At 44.6% G+C, this 19,669-nt stretch overlaps 1 protein-coding gene across 2 annotated transcripts in view; it reads right to left on the bottom strand.

The window, feature by feature from the left end:
• Positions 1-19,669, bottom strand: part of ATP2A3 (ATPase sarcoplasmic/endoplasmic reticulum Ca2+ transporting 3) — a 136,314-nt gene that overhangs the window by 55,659 nt on the left and 60,986 nt on the right. For both annotated transcript variants that reach the window (XM_077836373.1, XM_077836374.1), the window contains exons 5-8: positions 18,173-18,311; positions 10,709-10,789; positions 8,225-8,310; positions 5,152-5,616 (exon numbers count right to left, since the gene is read on the bottom strand). In XM_077836373.1, the coding sequence (XP_077692499.1) occupies positions 5,152-5,616; positions 8,225-8,310; positions 10,709-10,789; positions 18,173-18,311 (771 nt within the window). The remainder of the gene's footprint in view (positions 1-5,151; positions 5,617-8,224; positions 8,311-10,708; positions 10,790-18,172; positions 18,312-19,669) is intronic.

Here is a 19,669-nt window from a genome sequence, read left to right as displayed (position 1 = left end):
ATTATAAGAGGCTGGTAAAAATCAACTACCTAGACTTGAACTGAAAGCCCTGAAGCAAAAGCAAGAAATTCAGGCCAGCAAAGCTAGCTGGGGTTGCTATATGTCATTCATTAATTATCATTAAGGAAAAAGGTAAGATTATCTAGAGGAAGTTATGGGACAGAAATAAATCACAATCTCAAGGATTGGAGCTGAACAAAAAAAACACAGAGGTAAATTAATTAACTACGTGTGTTTTGCTGATCACAAGAAAGCTTTTAGCTCAGTCTCTGGGTAGAGAGCAGGGATTAATATGAATTATCTAGCTCCAATTAAATTGCTTCAGAACAAGGAACAGTGAGATTGAATGGGTCTATTTGGAGATTACATAACTTCTGTTGAAGATGCTCAAATCACTTAGGGAACTTCTATGGCCTTTATTATACAGGTCAGATGGATTATATTTGTCCCTTATGGCCTTAAGATCTCTGAATCTAACGTGTTGTTGTACCCTAACTCTCTACAGCAGGGGTTCTCAACCTTTTTCTTTCTGAGCCCCCCCAATGCTATAAAAACTCCATGGCCCACCTGTGCCACAATAACTGGTTTTCTAAAAGCCAGAGCTGGCGTTAGGGGGTAGCAAGCAGGGCAATTGCCTGGGGCTCCATGCCAAAGGGGCCCCCACGAAGCTACGTTTGGCTTCAGCTTCGGGTGGCGGGGCTCAGGGCCCCAGACTTCAGCCCCATGTGGTGGGGCTTCGGCTTTCTGCCCTCGGCCCCAACAAGTCTAACACTGGCCCTGCTTGATGGACCCCCTGAAACCTGCTCGCAGCCCCACAGTGGGCCTCAGACCCTGGTTGAGAACCACTGCTCTACAGCAAAAGAACATATGAAGACAAAACTTAGAGGTGAGGCAGCTCCATATGCTACTCAGTGCTGAGCACAACCTGTAAAAATTAAGTAAAAATTTCAACAAACACCCACAGCAGCATGTATCAAGCTGAGAAAAGAGACACTCTCAGCAATTATCTAGACTCTCAAGAATGAAACTGAAAGTAGCCAATGGATCTGTGAACTCACCAAGAAAGCTGGTTCCCAGGCTACCATGACCACCAGGTTCTGGAATTATCATACCAAACAATGGCAGAGAAAGCTTAGTGGTGAAAGAACAAGAGTGACAAAGATCAGAAGCTGGTATAGTGCATATAATTCATGTCACGAAGAAGGACCGGAGTCATCATGCTGGTTGCAAAGCTCTACTGAGCATTCAGCTCTGATTAAAGTGCATACCTTTAAAATGTGATTTAAATTATGCACATGCTTGAAGCCATTTCACACACTTTTAGTTAGGCCCGTGCTTAAGTGCTTTGATGGATCAAGACCCAAATACTGAAGTCCTTAATTATGCACTGGCATTAGTAAGTAGTTTTGTCCCCCACCCCAGAGTAAGGGCTGAGTAAAAAAGGAATAAGAATTTCAGGACTTGGCCTCAGGTAGACCTGGAGTATCACAAATGGTGGGATTCAAGTGGAGAAAATTTTCAAAGGCTTTACCAGCAATGCGTTCAGAAGATGGGCAAATAAATCATTTGTGCAGTAACACTATGGGGAAGAAAAGTCAGGGAGTTACACAACAGAAGCATTGAATATTATCTTTGGTTTGTTTGTTTGTTTTAAGTTTTGCCAAAATCTGAATTTTTAAACAAAAATGGTAAGACAAATTTTTTTCTTCATATTTTCCCATAGAGCGCTGGTTGGATTTCAAACTTGTTGGATTTCAAAGTTATAAAACAAATCACAAAGTTTTTTTTCCCATCCAGCCCCAAGTGAAGGAGTTAAACAAAACTGAGGGAGATGGGAAAAAGCAGAGAGCCTTCAGACCTGGAAAGATTTACAAACAGGGATCCAGTTTCTTGCCATAGATCTCGGTTAGCAGAGGAGTCCTCTTATCTGTAAAACCTCTTGAAACAGGTTTTAAAGAGTCCTTTGGACAATAGCTTTCTTTGGACCATTACAGAAGACACAAGGTCCCCAGTTCTTCCTAATAAAAGGCTGCATGCCCCAACTAAGCTCAAATTAACGCTTAACCTTTGTCCAGGATATTGACAGGCTTTATACAGTTCCCACTCAAGATAGAGCTGGTCTGTTTAAGGAAGTGAACACCTACAGGGTAAGTAAGTGCTCAATAGCAGTCATGACCACCCAGCGTAAATATTTGCCCTTTTAACAGTCTGCAAACCTGTGAACAATATCCATATTCCTTCCATTAAGCAGTCACCTTATTTAACCAGGGAACTCCTGAAGATTAAACATTAACAAAATTTCTGTGTGTCCTCAAACTGATTGGGCCTGGAATAATGTTATCCAAGAGATCCCAAATTCTGCTGACTGATTAAATTGATACTGAAAAAGGAGTGAATTAATATGGCAACTGATTTTAAGTTATAAGCTCAAGATAGGTTTGCTGAGAATTTGGGCTGAGTTTTGAGAGAACTGTGATTATTGCAGGTATTAAATATTCTTGTTATTGCTGCTCTGTCATCCCCCCCGACCCTGTCCCCCCCAGACACACACACACTTTGGCTTGTTTGTTTCACACCCCTGTTCGGTCTTGTCTTTTATGGTTTGACCCTGTAAAATTAAAATCAATGGGACTCTTGCACTGACTTTAGTAGGATTTTGATATTTACTATATATGTTTGTACAGTACCTAGCAGAATGGGGACCAAACCTGGATGACGTTTTTAGGTGCTACCACTACATCAGGTGTGGCCAAGCCACGGCTCATGAACCACATGGACTCTTTTATAGTTAAAGTGCAGCTTGCGGAGCCCCCCATGCCTCCCTCCATTCTCCACCTACCTGACTAGGGAGGTGGGGGAGAGCAGCTCGGGCTTCTGCCCTGCGGTGGGGTGGTGGGGCTAGGGGCTTCTGGGCAGAAGCCCCGCACCTGGGTAGGCACACCCTGCGGGGCAGGGAGTGCATGTCTTGCAGCTCTTGAACTTCTGAAGCTTGGCCACCCCTGCACTGTATCAATCATCATCATCATCAGAACCAAGTTATGATTTTAGGTGGAAGCCAAGAGAAGTTCCCATGGCATTGATTCAGAGATGGGCTTGAATCGATATCCCAGATCTGAACACACTTGAATGTAGTGAATCAGGCTCATTCTTACTCAAAGCCAGAAACACACCTGGGTGGCTTTGGTTGACAGTGCCTTTGAATTTCTGGTTTGTTCAAACACAGGATGTTTGTGTGCACATGGACCAAAACCAGATGAAGGAGTCTGCTTGCAACCCTGCAGCCTTAATGAACTATGATTTGCACAGCTCATCTTGGGAGTCCTAAAATAAAAAGGAAAAGACTTAATGAAATCAGTGGCCTGCCTGGTAAAGAAACCAGCTGGGAAAGCAATCTTAGTGCTGTCATTGTGTGAACAGGTTCCTGGAAAGATAAAAGTCTCTCCTGCACAACATGGTAGCTAGTTGATCAGCAAGAGATGCTTCCATATCTGTCCACAGAACCATCAACTTGGCATTTAATGCCTTTAGACTCCCACGCATTCATTATGCAGATGAACATGGGCCACTCACTCTGCCATATCACTAAGGAAACTAGAAGAACCATCACAGAACAGGAACAGCCTGCCAGATGTAACTGAGGCAGAATGTCTACTGACATATGTAGGCAGAATGTCACACATATGTTACTTTAGCTGACTGCCTGTAGAAGGGGATGGGAAGAATCACTGGTCTTCCAACATATCTGCTTTGCAGAAGGGATAATAGGAAGATGTTGTGTATAAAGATGTTGTATGTGTCCGTCCGTCCGTCCATTCTTTCTAAGCAAGGCATGGAAATGACACTTTTTTTTAAATGGCTAGCTCCAGTGCTCTCTCATTTTCAGTAATTTATAGGAGCAGAAATCTCAGACTTTCCCAACATTAATAATGTCTGGTTAACCAGTCAGTGCTCACAGTGTATATGGCCATGCTACAACATGTTGTCTACTTTGGACTGTTCTAAAAAAGTATTAAAGCTGGGAGGTTTGGGGGAGACAGGCTGGGCAGGTTTATTTTTCCCTCTGGTGAAATGTTATTTTCCAAGGTTTTCCTATAAAATCTGAGTGCCAGTACTAAGAAAAAAATCTTTTCTTAGACATGAGGATTAATAGGGAAACTGAGGAGTGCTTGGATTATCCCGTCTTTCCAGTCCTATTCTAGTCTTGTCAATCCAAATAAAGCCAAGCCCCCACAGTGCAGGGGAATGGAAGATGCTCCCCAGAAAATAACTCCCTTTTATACCAGATAAAATTGATACATTGCTCAGCCGTGGTGCCCCTGGTGTTTACCCAATTATGTGTGTTTATAGTACATTTAGATGCCAAACTCAGCTGTATGGGATTGCTGACCGAACAATAAAACATGCATTAAAAAAACAAAAAACAAAAAACCACCGATGAACCAGGTTGCATTACTGTTATCTTGACCCCTGGATTTCTCAGGGTGATCCATTCTCAGTTTAACTCCCTGGTTTTAATATATAAGAAGTTCAGCTTAAGTTTCTAATCTCTTACCAGCTTGGTTAAACAAGCATGGGAGAGAACAGACTAAATACATGCACTTCCAGGAGCTCTCATTTCAAGTAGATCCCCACCACAGGGGAAAGCTCCAAGAAAGAAGAGTCCATAAAACAACCTCTGGAAAGCCACACCTTTAATACAGACTAACACGGCTGCTACTCTAAAACCTTTAAACAGGTGTCTCATTTGTTCACAAGGAGCAAGAGTGAGCTATATAACTGCAGCCCTAGAGCCATACAAAAATAATAATAAACTGATTTTCATCACCAATAGGGAGGAAAGGAAGGTCATGTTTATACGGGTTTGCAATAACGCAAAACTTTTTCACGCTCTCCTTCAAATTAGCAAAGTTGCTGCCAGAAGAGACAGTTTTAGCCTTGCAATATGTCTGTGAGGAAGGTAAATGTTGTTATCCCTACTACACTGATGGGTAAACTGAGGCACAGAGTGAACGTGACTTACCTGAAGCCCGCAGAGCTAGGCATAAAACTCAGATCTCCCAACTCTCAACCCCATGCATTAGCCTCAAGACCCTGCACACCTTATGGGAAAGCAAAATGGTGTTTACGCATTTGCATAGCTCAAGAACTCACCCTGCAGACAGACATCTGATTGGTGGTGAGGGTACCAGTCTTGTCAGAGCAGATGACAGAGGTGCAGCCCAGCGTTTCCACTGAAGGAAGGCTCCTCACAATAGCATTCTTCTTGGCCATGCGGCGTGTGCCCAGTGCCAGACAAGTGGTGATGACAGCAGGGAGACCCTCAGGGATGGCAGCCACAGCCAAGGCCACAGCAATCTTGAAATAGTAGATAGCCCCACGAAACCAAGAGCTGCCGTGGACGGGGTCACTGAAGTGACTGATATTGATGACCCAGACAGCTACACAGACCACAGAAATGACCTTGGAGAGTTGCTGGCTGAACTCATCCAGCTTTTGTTGCAATGGGGTCTTCTCTGGCTCAGTTGCAACCATCTGATTCCTGATCTTCCCAATTTCTGTGTATACCCCAGTAGCAATGACGACTCCAACAGCCTTACCAGCTGCAATATTGGTACCCTGGAAAAGAAGTCATTTGTATGTACAGAATATACAAATATTAGATCTTTAGGCTTAAAGCAGCAAATGGGTAGCTCACTGTGTAGGGAGAGAAGAGGGCCTACCAATTAGAGTACAGGATTTGGAGTCAGGACTCCTGGGTTCTTTCCTGAGACCTGTCACTGAGTTATTGTTCAATTTCTCTCCAGCCTGGACCCAATAACTCCTGTTTCCTGTGACCCCTTAACAGGCCTTTCTACTTTTGGTGATATCCCACCAAACCTAAACAGGGGTTTCTCCAGACCTATCACTAGCTACTGAGTCTTCTGCGGTCTTCAAGATTTGTGTGGTTTGGAGCTTTTTTGAGTTAGAAGCATCTCCAGATGTAATGCACACCCTTTACTCTTAAGGAGCATAGAAAAGTTGAAGATGCTTGGTCCAGTAGAAACTACTAAACAAAAGGACTGCCCCCGTCCCTCCCCAGACCCCTTTTTAATGGATTTTAAGGTATAATAGTCTTGCTTCACAAATTATTATGACCAGTTTTGTTCAAAGAGGGTAAGAGAAAATGGACAGTGAGTCAGTGACAGGTTTCAGGAAAGAACCCAGGAGTCCTGACACCTCATCCTGTACTCTAATTGGCAGGCTACATTCTTTCCCTGCACAATGAGCTACCTGTTTCCTGCTTCAGGTTCAAAAGTCGGTAACAAAACCTCATATATAAACTCCTCCAAATCTGGCAAAATGTTCAATTGTTTTAAATAACCCCTAATCTTTATAAGATGAAGCAAAACCTCATGTTGCAAACACCTTTGAATTTTGGAGCATTCAAATTCCGCACTCTGAGTCCATCTCTAGTTTTCCTGTTTGAGGGTTGTTTGCACCTCACAAGTTTCAAGTTACCACTTGGGACTAACAAAAAAAAAATCCTGAAGAAAAGCAAAAATCAGATGAATCTACAGAGCTTTGCTTGCTTTTGTAATGAAGTCATGAAAAGGAGTGAGTTAGCATCCATATTCCAGCCTTAGGCTGCTTCACATTGGCCCAACTCTATCAACCGTTTTACACGAATATAGCGTTACTTCTTATTGAGCCTGGGGGGAGCAGGAGGGGAATCAGAACCCATGGGTCCTGCATGTTTAATCACAAACACCTGTAACGCCTCTAGTCCATGATTTCAGATGAAAACCAGAAACACAAAGGCTGAGACTTTAAAGGAGTATAAGTAGGGCCCTACCAAATTCATGGTCCATTTAGGTCAATTTCACAGTCACAGGATTTTAAAAATTATAAAATTTCATGATTTCAGATATTTAAATTTGAATTTCATGATGATGTAATTGTACGGGTCCTGACCCAAAAAGGGGTGAGGAGGAGGGGGGGGTCGCAAGGTTATCGTAGGGGGTTGTGGAACTGCTACCCTTACTGCTGTGCTGCTGCTGATGGTGGCGCTGCCTTCAGAGCTGGGCAGCCGGAGAACGGTGGCTGCTGGCCGGAAGCCCAGCTCTGAAGGCAGAGCCGCTGGCTTGATATAGTATTACCATCCTTACTTCTGCGCTGCTGCTGGCAGGGCACCGCTTTCAGAGCTGGGCGCCCAGCCAACAGCCGCCGCTCTCCGGCCGCCCAGCTCTGAAAGCAGCGCAAAAGTACGGGTGGCAATACTCCCTAAATTACCTTGCAACCCCCTTTTGGGTCAGGACCCCCAGTTTGAGAAACACTGGTCTCCCCTGTGAAATCCGTATAGTATGGGGTAAAAGCACACAAAAGACCAGATTTCATGGTCCATGACGCGTTTCTCATGACTGTGAATTTCGTAGGGTCCTAAGTATAAAGGAGTTAGGTGCCAAAACTCAATGGGCTGCCCTCTTTGAAAAAATCTCCGCCACAAACAGTAAAGTGAGAACTGCCCCAGTGAATAAGCCTTTGTGGAATATCCTTTCACTAGTCACGTAGGTTGTAATGCTGTGCGGGGGGAAGTTTGAAGCTAGTCACCTCTAGCGTGCCTCCAATATGTTGAATTCAGTGATTCTGCCACAACCCATGACGACTGCAAGTGGAACTGAGGGTCTGGCTTGCTTGGGGGTGATTTTTGTTCTCAGCCTCATTTTAAAAGAAACATTAATAAAAAAACAAACCCACTTGGTTCAGGGGTACAAATGTCTCTCAAAGACCAAAGGGACCTACAGGGTTGGCATACCTCAGATCGTCACAAGGATACAAGACCCAGATCTATGACATGGCCATTGTGAAATTCCCATCCAGTTATTCCTTTGAAAGGACTCTTTACTGCAGCACAACCAAGACTCAGATGCTCCTGGTCCAGTGAGTAGATGACAGGCCAACTTTTGACAACATGTAAACTGTTAAGGGTGGGATTTTTTAAAAGCATTCAGCATTGGCCTGACTCTTTTCCCATTGACTTTAACAGTAGCAGAATTAGGCCAGCACTGAACACTTAGGAAAAATACCACCTTAAATTGTCCGTGTCCTTTGGTGAATAGTAATTATCCTGTATTACACTTTACTGCTCAAAAACATATATACTTTGATACCTGCCTGTGAGGTTCTTTACCCTGGGGCTGTTTCTACAAGACCCAAGAGAGGAGGTGACGGATGTGAAACAACTTACAGAGAAAAGCATGTTCTTCTTGTCCTGATTGACAGCCCTGGGGTCAGGAATCGGGTCAGTGTGTTTAATCACAGACACAGATTCACCTGTAGAGACAAAAGGAGGGAGAAAAAACATTTACAGGGTTTCCTACTGAGATTCTCAACACAGATCCAGTTCCAGCAAAGGCTTCTATTAGGGTGGATTAGAAGCTTCTGTTGGTGACAATACATAGCCTTGAAAATAGATCTTTGGCACTAGGTCATTTTGTTTGGACATTCATCAATGAGCTGTTACAGCTGGTCCATTCATCTGTTCACTATGGAGAGAATAGTCATAGGAAAATAACTAGCTTGAACTCAAGTGAAAATTACAAGAGCTAAAAAGCTGCTAAGCTAACAGCATACCCTAACAGGGTTAGGTCAACATTTTGAGCCAGAAAATGTAAAGTTTGGCACCTAACTCCATATTTAGGCATCTGAACAGCCTGATACAAGTTGGCAAACTCAAGTCCCTGGTCTCACCCACCAACTGCTGCCCTCCTCACACTCCAGCGATAACAGCACTGCTGTCGGAATTATTGTGGTTTGTATTGTAGTTGCATGTGGAGGCCCCAGCCCCACTGCTACAAACACAGACAAAAGTTTTTCCGGATTCCAGACAGGTTTTAACTGCCACCAACTAACCGGTGAAGACTTCTACAGAGAAACTGATACCAGAGACCAAGTGTTGTTCTGGTGAATCTCAGCCAGAGTTGCTTCTTGGCATTAATTGTGTGAGGAGATAGTCAAATGGAACAAGGATTAGCTTTTTGTGGGTGGGGTCTGAAGGGCTCAAAAACTAATCCTAAATTGTGGGGTGCTTCGCAACAGCAGGAAAACATTACTCATCAGAGTGACAGTGAAGATTATACTATCTATTTTTCTATTTTGAAGATATCATGAAAAAAAAAGACTTCTAAAATTAAATACTCTTTAGTCCAAAAATCTTCTTTTGCATCTTGTAAGGAACAGTCCTGCATTGGCATGGAAACTGGCTACATTACTACTACTGATTATTTATTTAGTCATGGACCAGGATCCCATTGTGATAGGCACCGTACAAACACGGATGAAAAGATGGTTCCCTGCTCCAGGAAGCTTACAACAGCCAAGACTTCCAAGCTTTGAAGAAAAGCCCCTCTCCTCAGGACACAAGAATCAAAATCAGAGGCAACAGTTCCACTTATTCAAGGACAACTCAAAGCCAGTCAATGGCCTCAAGAGGAGATGGAATCCCTTGGGCGATGTAATGAAAGCATCGAGAGTGCTTCTCCTGAAGGTCTTTATTTTGTGCTCTGAGCACAAAAATAATTTTGTTCTGCAAGGTGACAGAAGATGCAGCAGAGGGAGAAAGTTCAATTAGCACAAAACCTGTGTTATTTATGTGTCGGGGAGACTGTGCTGGTGTCCTTGTAGATTTAATTTCTCCAATTGTTTTCCCTTCCCTTTTGCCATTTCCTAAACTAATGAATTTTTAAAATCATGTCAAAAGGAGATTTTCAGTTTAGACTAATGGTTCAGCTAAATAGAAAAGAAAGGCAACTTCCATTTCCCCCGATAGCAGTGATATAATGTTTAAAGCTAATGTGTAATATTTCAAACACTTCTTTAATCCATATTTTAAAAAAAAATCCCCTCCCCTCAATGACAACATCTGATTCTAGCAAATATCACACATCTGAAATGAATAACTCTTTAATTGCTACACAACAAGATAGACATGAATCAAGCAATATTTGCTTTCAAGCCACAGTTCAGTACCTGTGTAAGACAGCAACATACCCTGTTCTGCAGTAAAATGGGTAGCCATCATTAATATGAGGCTTGAGTCTTAACAAAATCTCACACATTTTCAAGATTTTGGGCACTTCCTGCTGAGAGTCAACTGTGGTCCACTGGTCTGAGTATGAGACATGGAGCCAGAATCTCCTGAGTTCTAATCCCAACTCTGCCACTGGTTCCCTTTCTGGGCAAGTCACGTAGTCCTAAATGGAGCAGTTTCGAAAATCTCACCCCCAATCTGCTCCCACTGCAAATGCTCACTGACTTCAGTGGAGCAGTCAGGCCAACACTGAACGCATTTGAAAACCCCACCCTTAATCCCTGGTTTTAAATTGTTCCAGCTGTAAAGAGGGCTGATAATAGTGCTAACCAAACAGCCTCACAGGGACATGCTACACATTGGTTTGCCAAATGTCTGGATTAATTAGGTAACCCTTAGAAAGTGTTACAGAGGGGCTGGCCACCACAGATTCACCAGACAGGTGTGAAAATGAAAACGTTAAGAGGAGGACCTAGCTTTTTCAGAACTCAGAACTGTTGATACAAATTTCACTGAACGTTCTGTGGGTGTGAAGGTTCTTAAAGCACCAAGCCCAACACCTCCACCCCCACGTGGGACTCATTCCAGTAGCAGTCATTCTGTGCAAGACCTCCATACTCACAGTAACAGCACTGCCCATACCTGTGAGAATCGACTGATCAACCCGTAATGTCGTGGATCTGATCTCAATGATCCGGATATCGGCTGGCACCTTGTCACCAACTAAGAGAGGGAAAGTAGAAGAGAAATGCCACAGGTTAAAAGTGTTTGGTCTGATCTGTGACTGAACTCAACCATAGTAAGGGAGATACATAAACTAACCATGGGAACTAGCAAGAGGAAGGACAGTTTATGCACAGACCTTGGACTCAGAAAAACGGTCTCAATTCCGAGCTCTGCCACAAACCTCAACAAGCCAGTTAATCTCCCTGTGCCTCAGTTTCCAATCTTTAAAATGAGGATAACATTACATCCTGTTCCTCCATTTAAATCGTAAGCTTTTCAGGGCAGGGACCGTCTCTTTCTGTTTGTATATGTAGCACCTGTCTCTAATGTATGAATGTCCACATCAAAGATAAACCACCACCAACCGTCCTCTGTTAAATCTCTCAGCAAAGGCGCCAGCGACTGAAAGGGCCATAGACACTGAAATCTCCCTCTTAACTCTTGAGATCCCATACATAGTGATACAAATAATCCAGATACTCATATGGCCTTCATTAACACAGTACATGAGACCCACGCAAACATATTTATCCTAAAGACCCTTGGGAGGGAAAGCATTACCACCCATTTTACAAATGGCGAGAGTAAGTGATTTCCCAAAGGTCACAAAGCAGGTCTGTGGCAGAGTCAAGAATCTCAGTCCAGTTCCTTAGCCATACAACCACACTCTTGCCTATAGAAACCTGAGTTGATGAACATCAATGTTCCTTTGGCACAGCTCCTAACAAAAGTCTTGGAGATAAGAGTGGCCTGGTCACCAGTTATTTTGAACAGAAAATGACTAATCTGGTGAAATACACACCTATAATAAACTCCCATACAGAAGCATAGGCCAGGATGGTAGGAAAGAACCACTCCCTGGCCTGGAATTCATTGAAGTGCTTTCCTGCGCAGTGGCGGATAATGCAGATAGTTCAGGAGTCAACAAAAGTAACTGTCTGCAGGAGGGAGAGCAGAAAGAGGTAATCAATATCCCAAATGGAGATGCACCAAACCTGATACCACTAGCCTCCTGCCACCTTCCCAGTTGTTTCAGGGCTAAGGGCCTGATCTAATGCAGATTGAAATCAATGGGAGTCTTTTCCACTGACCTGAATGGGCACTGAATCAAGACCTATTGGGTGAATGCCAGATGACATACTATACACTATTTAGTCAAGGCCTTTGGAGTGAAGCTCTTAACTTTGGAAGATTTATTTGGGGGTAAGTCTCTCATTTCTATATCCCTGAACCAAAGAATGCAAGATAAAGAGAACTGAAACCCCCCTCGGCAAGAAATTTTATTCACACACGGACAGCATCCATGTAGATGGACCCTTTTTAAGATATACCAAAATGCTCTACTCCCCCTTACACGAAAGGGTCATCTATTTGTGAGATGTAATCTATTGCCAGCTGCAGGCACTAAAATCTATTAGCAGGATGTGAAAAGAACAGGTACATCTATACTATGGTGATTGGAGCTTGATAGATACCCAGAGAGCAGGGCTCAGAGCTTAGGCCATGAGCCTCAGGGCTGACCTTGCTGGACCTGCTTTAAGTGCTGAGAAAGAACTGAAATCTTTAAAGCCTCTGAGGTTGCCAGTGGTGCCAATTGCTGGGTGGGAACTGAACTTGCTTCGCGAAGACAGGATCAGCCTCTAGCCTGCAGTGCAACCTGTCTAGTGAGTTTTTTCCATTGGGTTGGTAACAGTTAAGGCTCATTCAGATGAGAGAGATTTATAACTAGCTTATTTATTTAACACACAAACTTTCTTCTCCCTGTGCTAGCAAGGGGCCGTTTTGCTTCCAGGCATCAACTGTCCTTAGACAGCTACTAAATAGAAGCTAATAATTACAAAATCAAAGGCTGCAAGTTTCCACTGTGTTGAAGGCCAAAGGAAAAATGTTTGCCTGAAGCCAATGAATGCACGTGGCTCAGTTTTCATAATGGATGGGCACAAGAAAAATAGGAACAACACTGGCATCAAGAGATCAGAATTGGTTAGTAAATCTCACAAGGGACATTACCTCTCTCTATGATGCTCAGCAAAAAGTCTTGTGGCCAGGGCTGGCTCAAGCCAATTTTTGATTTTGTACTTCAGCAGCCCCTAGAAACTATAGCTGAGAGACCGGGGTCCCACTGTGGTAGGTACTTTCATAAACATAGCAGACAGTAGGTACTGATTTCAGTGGGACTTGTAGAATAAAGTATTACTAAGCATGAATAAGGGTAGCAGGATGAGGATCATTGTGAATAGCATGGGCAATGAATTGCCTTATCTAACACGTTGCCAGTTATCACTTTGCTGTTGTTATAAGGTAGTTATATGGCCCTGATCACCACAGCACCTGAAGACCTCACAATCTTTAATGTATTTATTCCCCGTAATGCCGTGATCCTCACTTTGCAGATGGGGAACTGAGCCACAGAGAGACTAAGTGACTTGCCCTAGGTCGCACAGGAAGTCTGTGGTGGAGCAGGGATTTGAACTCTGACCTCCTAGGCTAGTGCCCTAACCACTGGGACATCCTGGCTCTCTGCACCAGTACTCATGTTAATTTCTAACATGAACTTTAGCACCCCTCTCCCCCACCCCACCCCCCAAAAAAAAGAGACAGGCGATCTACTGTATTTAGACAGCCTGGGAGAGAAGAGCTGAGGCCAGCTTCAAGAAATCTGCTACGAAGGCAAACCAAAATGCCATATTTAATGCAATTTTAACAAATCATTTAACTTGTTCTTCATTTTACCCACCAGGCAATGATTTTAATGGACCCTAACCCTCCACTAAACTAGACTGTAATGACAGAACATGCGAGGAGTGGTGCATCACTGTACATCACCCAAAAAAATCAGGGAATGAACCATGCTCAGCACAATTCCTCTCTTTGCCTTGCTCTGGGGAGGCTGTAAATTACTTCACCACCTTCTCAGGGAGCAATTTGCTCTCCTGTATGCTCCTGATCACCTAACTCTGGCCAGTGAGTGGTGGAGGCAGAGCCAGGGCTCCTCCCATTCCCCACCCGCAGGGCTGCAGTACAGGGAGTTTCTGGTGCATAGCCCCTGCTCTACCTGCTGTCACTGAAGTCACAATCCGAAAAGGGAAATCAGGGGGTGGTTACCTCCTCCCCACTCCCCCATGGGCCAAGGAAGGGCTGCGACAACGGCTCACCATGATGAGCTGATAGTTACAGTTTAATGTTCCACAGTCATGGCAAAAATAAGAGAGAGCGCGCTCATTCTAAGCTATCAATGCTTTGTTTTCCATTTTAAAATTGACAGTCATTCCATTATCAATTTGGGGTTTTCCCCCCTTTGTAGATCCCACATTTAAAAAACTAAACAAAACCCCAAACCTTTTAAAAAATGAAGTCAATTACAAAGTGTTTGCATTAATCTCAGTCTTCCAACCTCAGTCCTCCATATATTACACCCAACCTTTCTCTCTCTCTGAGACACACACGGTTACTCACTCAGGGATAGAATCACCGCCTCATCAGATGCCTGGAAAACTTAGCCAAAGCCAATGGAATTCTCCTCTACAGGAGGTCAGAGCATTAAATATGGTGGCATGGATTAGGCTCAAAAGCAGAATGCATAGTTTTACTTGCTAAATTGAGGTAATCAAATATCACCTTTCAGGGCATCAGCTAATTGCAACACGGATCAAGAAGGAATTTCTGTCTTTCACATACCATTCCCCCTACCCCCATATCATAGCACAGCATTGAGTCACTAGTCAGGTAACTAAGGTTTTCACTTTCCCCTCCTCAACCATCACATAGATTCCACTGCCAATGTAAAAAATACTGGAGCTTGGTCCTAGGTAGCATATACGTATGTTCCCCGTTAGATGTGCAAATGTGTCAGCTACCAGAGTTTAAGGGTGTGTGTCATTTTACACAGCAGTGTCAATCATATGTTATACGAGCTGGTGCTCATGCTGGATTCACACACTCTTGTATTACACAATCTGACAGCGTACTTGCTAGGTATTATAATTTGCTAAGTCTGTCTCAGTTAAATCATGAATCCCCAGACAACGGCTCAGCTGTTTCTCCGCGACTTTTGATGTTGATGGTGTAATTAAAAAAACAAACAAAATTTTAAAAAATCAGCCACTCATACACATGCAATAAGCATTTGATTAGGGGGGCTGGAAGAGGCATCGTGATGGTGTTTAACTAACTGCCCTATATAGTTAGAGGGGGAGGGAGTTGCTAGCAGGCTGAAAGGCTGGTGGAAGGCAGGCAGACTGGCACAGGGAGTTTAGGGCAGTGATAAAACAATAATTTGTACTGCCGTAGCAGCTACAACAGGGGTGGGCAAACATTTTGGCTGGAGGGCCACATTGGGTTTGCAAAACTGTATAGAGGGCCAGGTAGGGAAGGCTGTGCCTCCCCAAACAGCCTGGCCCCCACCCCTTATCTACCCACTCCCACTTCCCGCCCCCTGACTGCCCCCCTCAGAACTCCTGACCCATCCAACCCCCCTGCTCCTTGTCCCCTGACTGCCCCCTCCTGGGACCCCCCGCCTCTAACCACTCCCCGGGATCCCACCCACTATCCAACCCCCCTGCTCCCTGTCCCCCAACCCCTATCCACACCCCTGCCCCCTGACAGGCCCCCCAGGACCCCACACCTATCTAACCCTCCTGTTCCCCAACCATCCCCCCTGTTCCCTGCAGAACCTCTGCCCCATCCAACCTCCCCCTGCTCCCTGTCCCCCGACTGTCTCCCGGGACACCCTTGCCCCTTATCCAAACCCCCCTCCCGCTCCTCAAAGCGGCATGTCTGGCAGCCGCGCTGCCCAGCCGGAGCTAGACACACTGCCGCTCTGCTCAGCAGGAGTGCGCAACCCCGCCGCCCAGAGCGCTGCCCGCATGGCAGCGGAGGAGGGAGGACAACGGGAGGGGGCTGGGGACTAGCCTTCCTGGCTGGGAGCTCAAGGGCCGGGCAGGACGGTCCTGTGGGCCGGATGTGGCCTGCAGGCTGTAGTTTGCCCACCTCTGAGCTACAAGGTACCAGTTAGGGATCAGGGAACCATTGTGCCAGGCACATAAACAAGCATAATACAAAAGATCTCCTTGTCTGAAGAGTTTATAGTCCAATGGACTCTGATTTAATTTCTCTTTGTTGTTTATTTCAAGTTCTCTTTCTGAAATTCTTGTTGAAGAAAAAGCAGCGTAATTCTTTTTATTCCAGCGAAACAGTGGGTCTGTGCTCCTCCTGGGGGCAAAGGAGGAGACAGACAAGAAACAGGGCCCAAGCTGAGCAGCTGCCCACTTTCAGCACCAAGTACTTTAATGACTTCTGACTGCTCGAGTCAGCATTCTCCTAAAATCCCACAGAGACAACCAGACCACACGGCTCAAGATCCTAACGGGGCAGGCCTGGCCGAGACATTTTCCCCTGGTGGAAAAATCCTTGAGCTGTTTGGCCTGCGACAGCTGCATTTTACAATTTGTTCTTTTCAAGGCAGGCGCAAGCCTCCCTTTTCCAGAGAGCATCTTGGCCAGCCAATCCCCATGGGCTCACTTTGCCCACACAGAAAGGGAGCTTTGTGGAGCTGAAAAACTGCCCTGACCTGTTTTTCCCAAAGGACCTGCCCCCAAAAAACAGATTGGATGAATGGAGCCTAGAAAGAGGAACCCTTTACCCATTGCACATGTCCCTGATGCCCTGTTCTTTCCCACCCACACAGAGAGTACAGAGGAGACACCCGAACACCATCTAGACAACAGTCTATGGTTTCAAACTTAGCAGAATCAGACATCACCTTACGTGCGACCAAATCTCAGTTCCTTATTCATACACAGTTCAAATCCAGTCTGTGCTAACCTCAGGCCAGAGCCCCAGCTGGCGTTCATCGATGTAGCTGTGCTGTGGAGTTATGCCAGTTTACACCAGCTGAGGAAATGGCCCGTGATGATCTTCTGTGCATTATTTTTAGATATATCTATCTTCCAGATGAAGTACAACAGGAAGACTTAACAAAGAATTGGATTAGTCCACAAGGAACTGCAGCATTTTTCCACTAGCAAGTCCACAAAGTGGAGAAGAGCAGATGAGTATGAGGGATTTGGAGGCTTAAAGTTGGTTTAAAAAATAATAATAATAATAATAATAATAATAATAATTTTGCTGGCTAATTGAAATGTGCCATTTTGAGGAGGGGTGTGGGCTAGCAAACCCTGAACTTTAATCAATATAAAGAATACTATCGTGAGCCAGAAGAACAAATGCTTTTTATTTAATCCTCCAACAGTGCCTTCAATATTGAAGGGTAAAGAACACAATCCTACAAGTCCTAATAAATGTAGGGGTAGATTCTGCCTGGCTCTGCTCAGAGGAGTAGGTGACAGGAAGGATTAAAGGACTGGACTTAGACCCAGAAAACCTGGCTTGTATTCCTCCTGCCTCTGCCACATACTTGCTGTGTGACCTTTGGGTCTCTCTGTGCCTCAGTTTCTGCATCCATAGAACGGGGATAGTACAAGGGATGCAGAGAGGATGAGAACTCACTGATCTTTGTGATGCCCCTGAAAGCCAAAAAATATATAGGTAGCTCAATGCAGTTGGAATCTAGCTACAAATAAAGAGAGTTTCTTATCCCAACCTCTTAGCATTCTCCATTCCCCACACCCCAGCTGTCTCCATTCACTGCCAAGCAGAACCAAACGGACAGGAGGCACAAGGGCAAAGGGCTAAACTCATGGCGAAAGGTAACAGGGTGGAGTGGTCAATAAGGCTTCCTCTGAGAATTTGCTTGCGATGGCCAAGAAAGAAGAAACCTGCAGGAGACATTTCTCAGGCCAATGCAGGACAGATGAAAATGGAATCTGTTTTGCACCTTAATCCCAACAGCTGCATGTGCAAGGGAAGGACAGGAGGATAAGACACAGGATGAAGTACACGAATGCAGATGGAGGTTACCCAAACCCAGATCCAAAAGCACAAGTCTCTCCCGTGCTCGCAAACCAATGCTTTCCCCTCAGCCTTTCCCGTCCCTGCACTACTTGTCTTCCATGAATAATTATCCCACAAACCTTAAGGGAGACCATTTTCTTCCATGGAAAGCCATGCAGACCAAAGCCTAACTTACTTTAGACGAGCAGAGTGCTGGATAGTCAGTATAAGCCAGCACACAATGCTGGAGCGGTTCTCCTGTTTCAGCTCACTATTCTGTGACAAGGTTGCTTCAAACAAAAGTTGCTCAAAACCAAAGAACCAGGGTGATGGTGAGTTTCGCTGCATTTTCAGTTTAGTTCTAAACTAACTCAGGGTGGGATTACCTCACCCATAGCCCAGCAGGATGTTTCATACCTGTGCATACAGCAAAGGAGATAAGGGGCTGGGGGGGGGTGCAGAGAAGAGGGGGAGAGATCATTGCCATACCTGCCACTTCCACAATATCCCCAGGAACAATATCCCGAGCCCGGATCCTCTGGACTCCATTCCTGTCGGCACGGATCACTTTTCCCATTTCTGGCTCATATTCCTTTAAGGCTTCAATAGCACTCTCCGCATTTCTCTCCTGTAAACACAGCGTGCAGCAGAGCTTCAGGCATTTGTACCATTTAAATGGTGGTGATGCGTTGGGGGGGGTGGGCGCAGTTGTGTGAACAAGGGAATGGGAGCCAGACTCCTGAATTCTAATCTTGGCTTTGAAGTCTATTCGTTTTGTGGTATTGGGCAGTGTCACTGAACCTTGCTATGCCTCATTGTCCCCATGGCTAAAGGGAAACATGTTTACCTACTTCAGACAGGGGAGGGGTAGTGAATGACTTCAAAGCAGTATATGAAGTACTACATTTTGTGCTAAGAGGAGGAGGACTTGTGGCACCTTAGAGACTAACAAATTTATTAGAGCTTAAGCTTTCGTGAGCTACAGCTCACTTCATCAGATGCATGCAGTGGAAAATGCTGTAGGGGGATTTTATATACACAGAGAACATGAAACAATGGGTGTTACCATTCACACCGTAACGAGAGTGATCAGGAAAGGTGAGCTATTACCAGGAGAAGAGTGGGGGTGGGAGCGCGTGAACGAGCCTCTGATAGTGTGGCTGATGTGATTAGGCCCTATGATGGCGTCCCCTGAATAGATATGTGGACACAGTTAGCAACAGTCTTTATTGCAAGGATAGGTTCCTGGGTTAGTGGTTCTGCACATCTACCAATGTGATATATGCCATCCTGTGCCAGCAATGCCCCTCTGCCATGTACATTGGCCAAACTGGACAGTCTCTATGTAAAAGAATAAATGGACACAAATCAGACGTCAAGAATTATAACGTTCAAAAACCAGTCGGAGAACACTTCAGTCTCTTTGGTCACTCGATTACAGACCTAAAAGTGGCAATTCTTCAACAAAAAAACTTCAGAAACAGACTCCAACAAGAGACTGCTGAATTGGAATAAATTTGCAAACTGGATACAATTAACTTAGGCTTGAATAAAGACTGGGAGTGGATGTGTCATTACACAAAGTAAAACTATTTTGCCATGTTTATTTCCCCTCCTACTGTTCTTATAAACTGCTGGAAATGGCCCATTTTGATTATCCTCCCTGCTCTCCTGCTGGTAATAACTCACTTTTCCTGATCACTCTTGTTACAGTCTGTATGGTAACACCCATTATTTCATGTTCTCTGTGTATATAAAATCTCCCCACTGTATTTTCCACTGTATGCATCCGATGAAGTGAGCTGTAGCTCATGAAAGCTTATGCTCAAATATATGTTAGTCTCTAAGGTGCCACAAGTACTCCTTTTCTTTTTACGGATACAGACTAACGCGGCTGCTACTCTGAAAACTACATTTTGTGCTGAATCTCGGATGTGCCAGAGGCAAAGTGGTATGGAACCATCTGAGAGGAACTGGTAGTGTTGT

The sequence above is a fragment of the Eretmochelys imbricata genome, chromosome 17 (assembly GCF_965152235.1).
Source record: "Eretmochelys imbricata isolate rEreImb1 chromosome 17, rEreImb1.hap1, whole genome shotgun sequence".
NCBI lineage: Eukaryota > Metazoa > Chordata > Testudines > Cheloniidae > Eretmochelys > Eretmochelys imbricata.
Note: the sequence above shows the minus strand (reverse complement) of the source record. Positions and strands in the feature narration are given on the sequence as shown.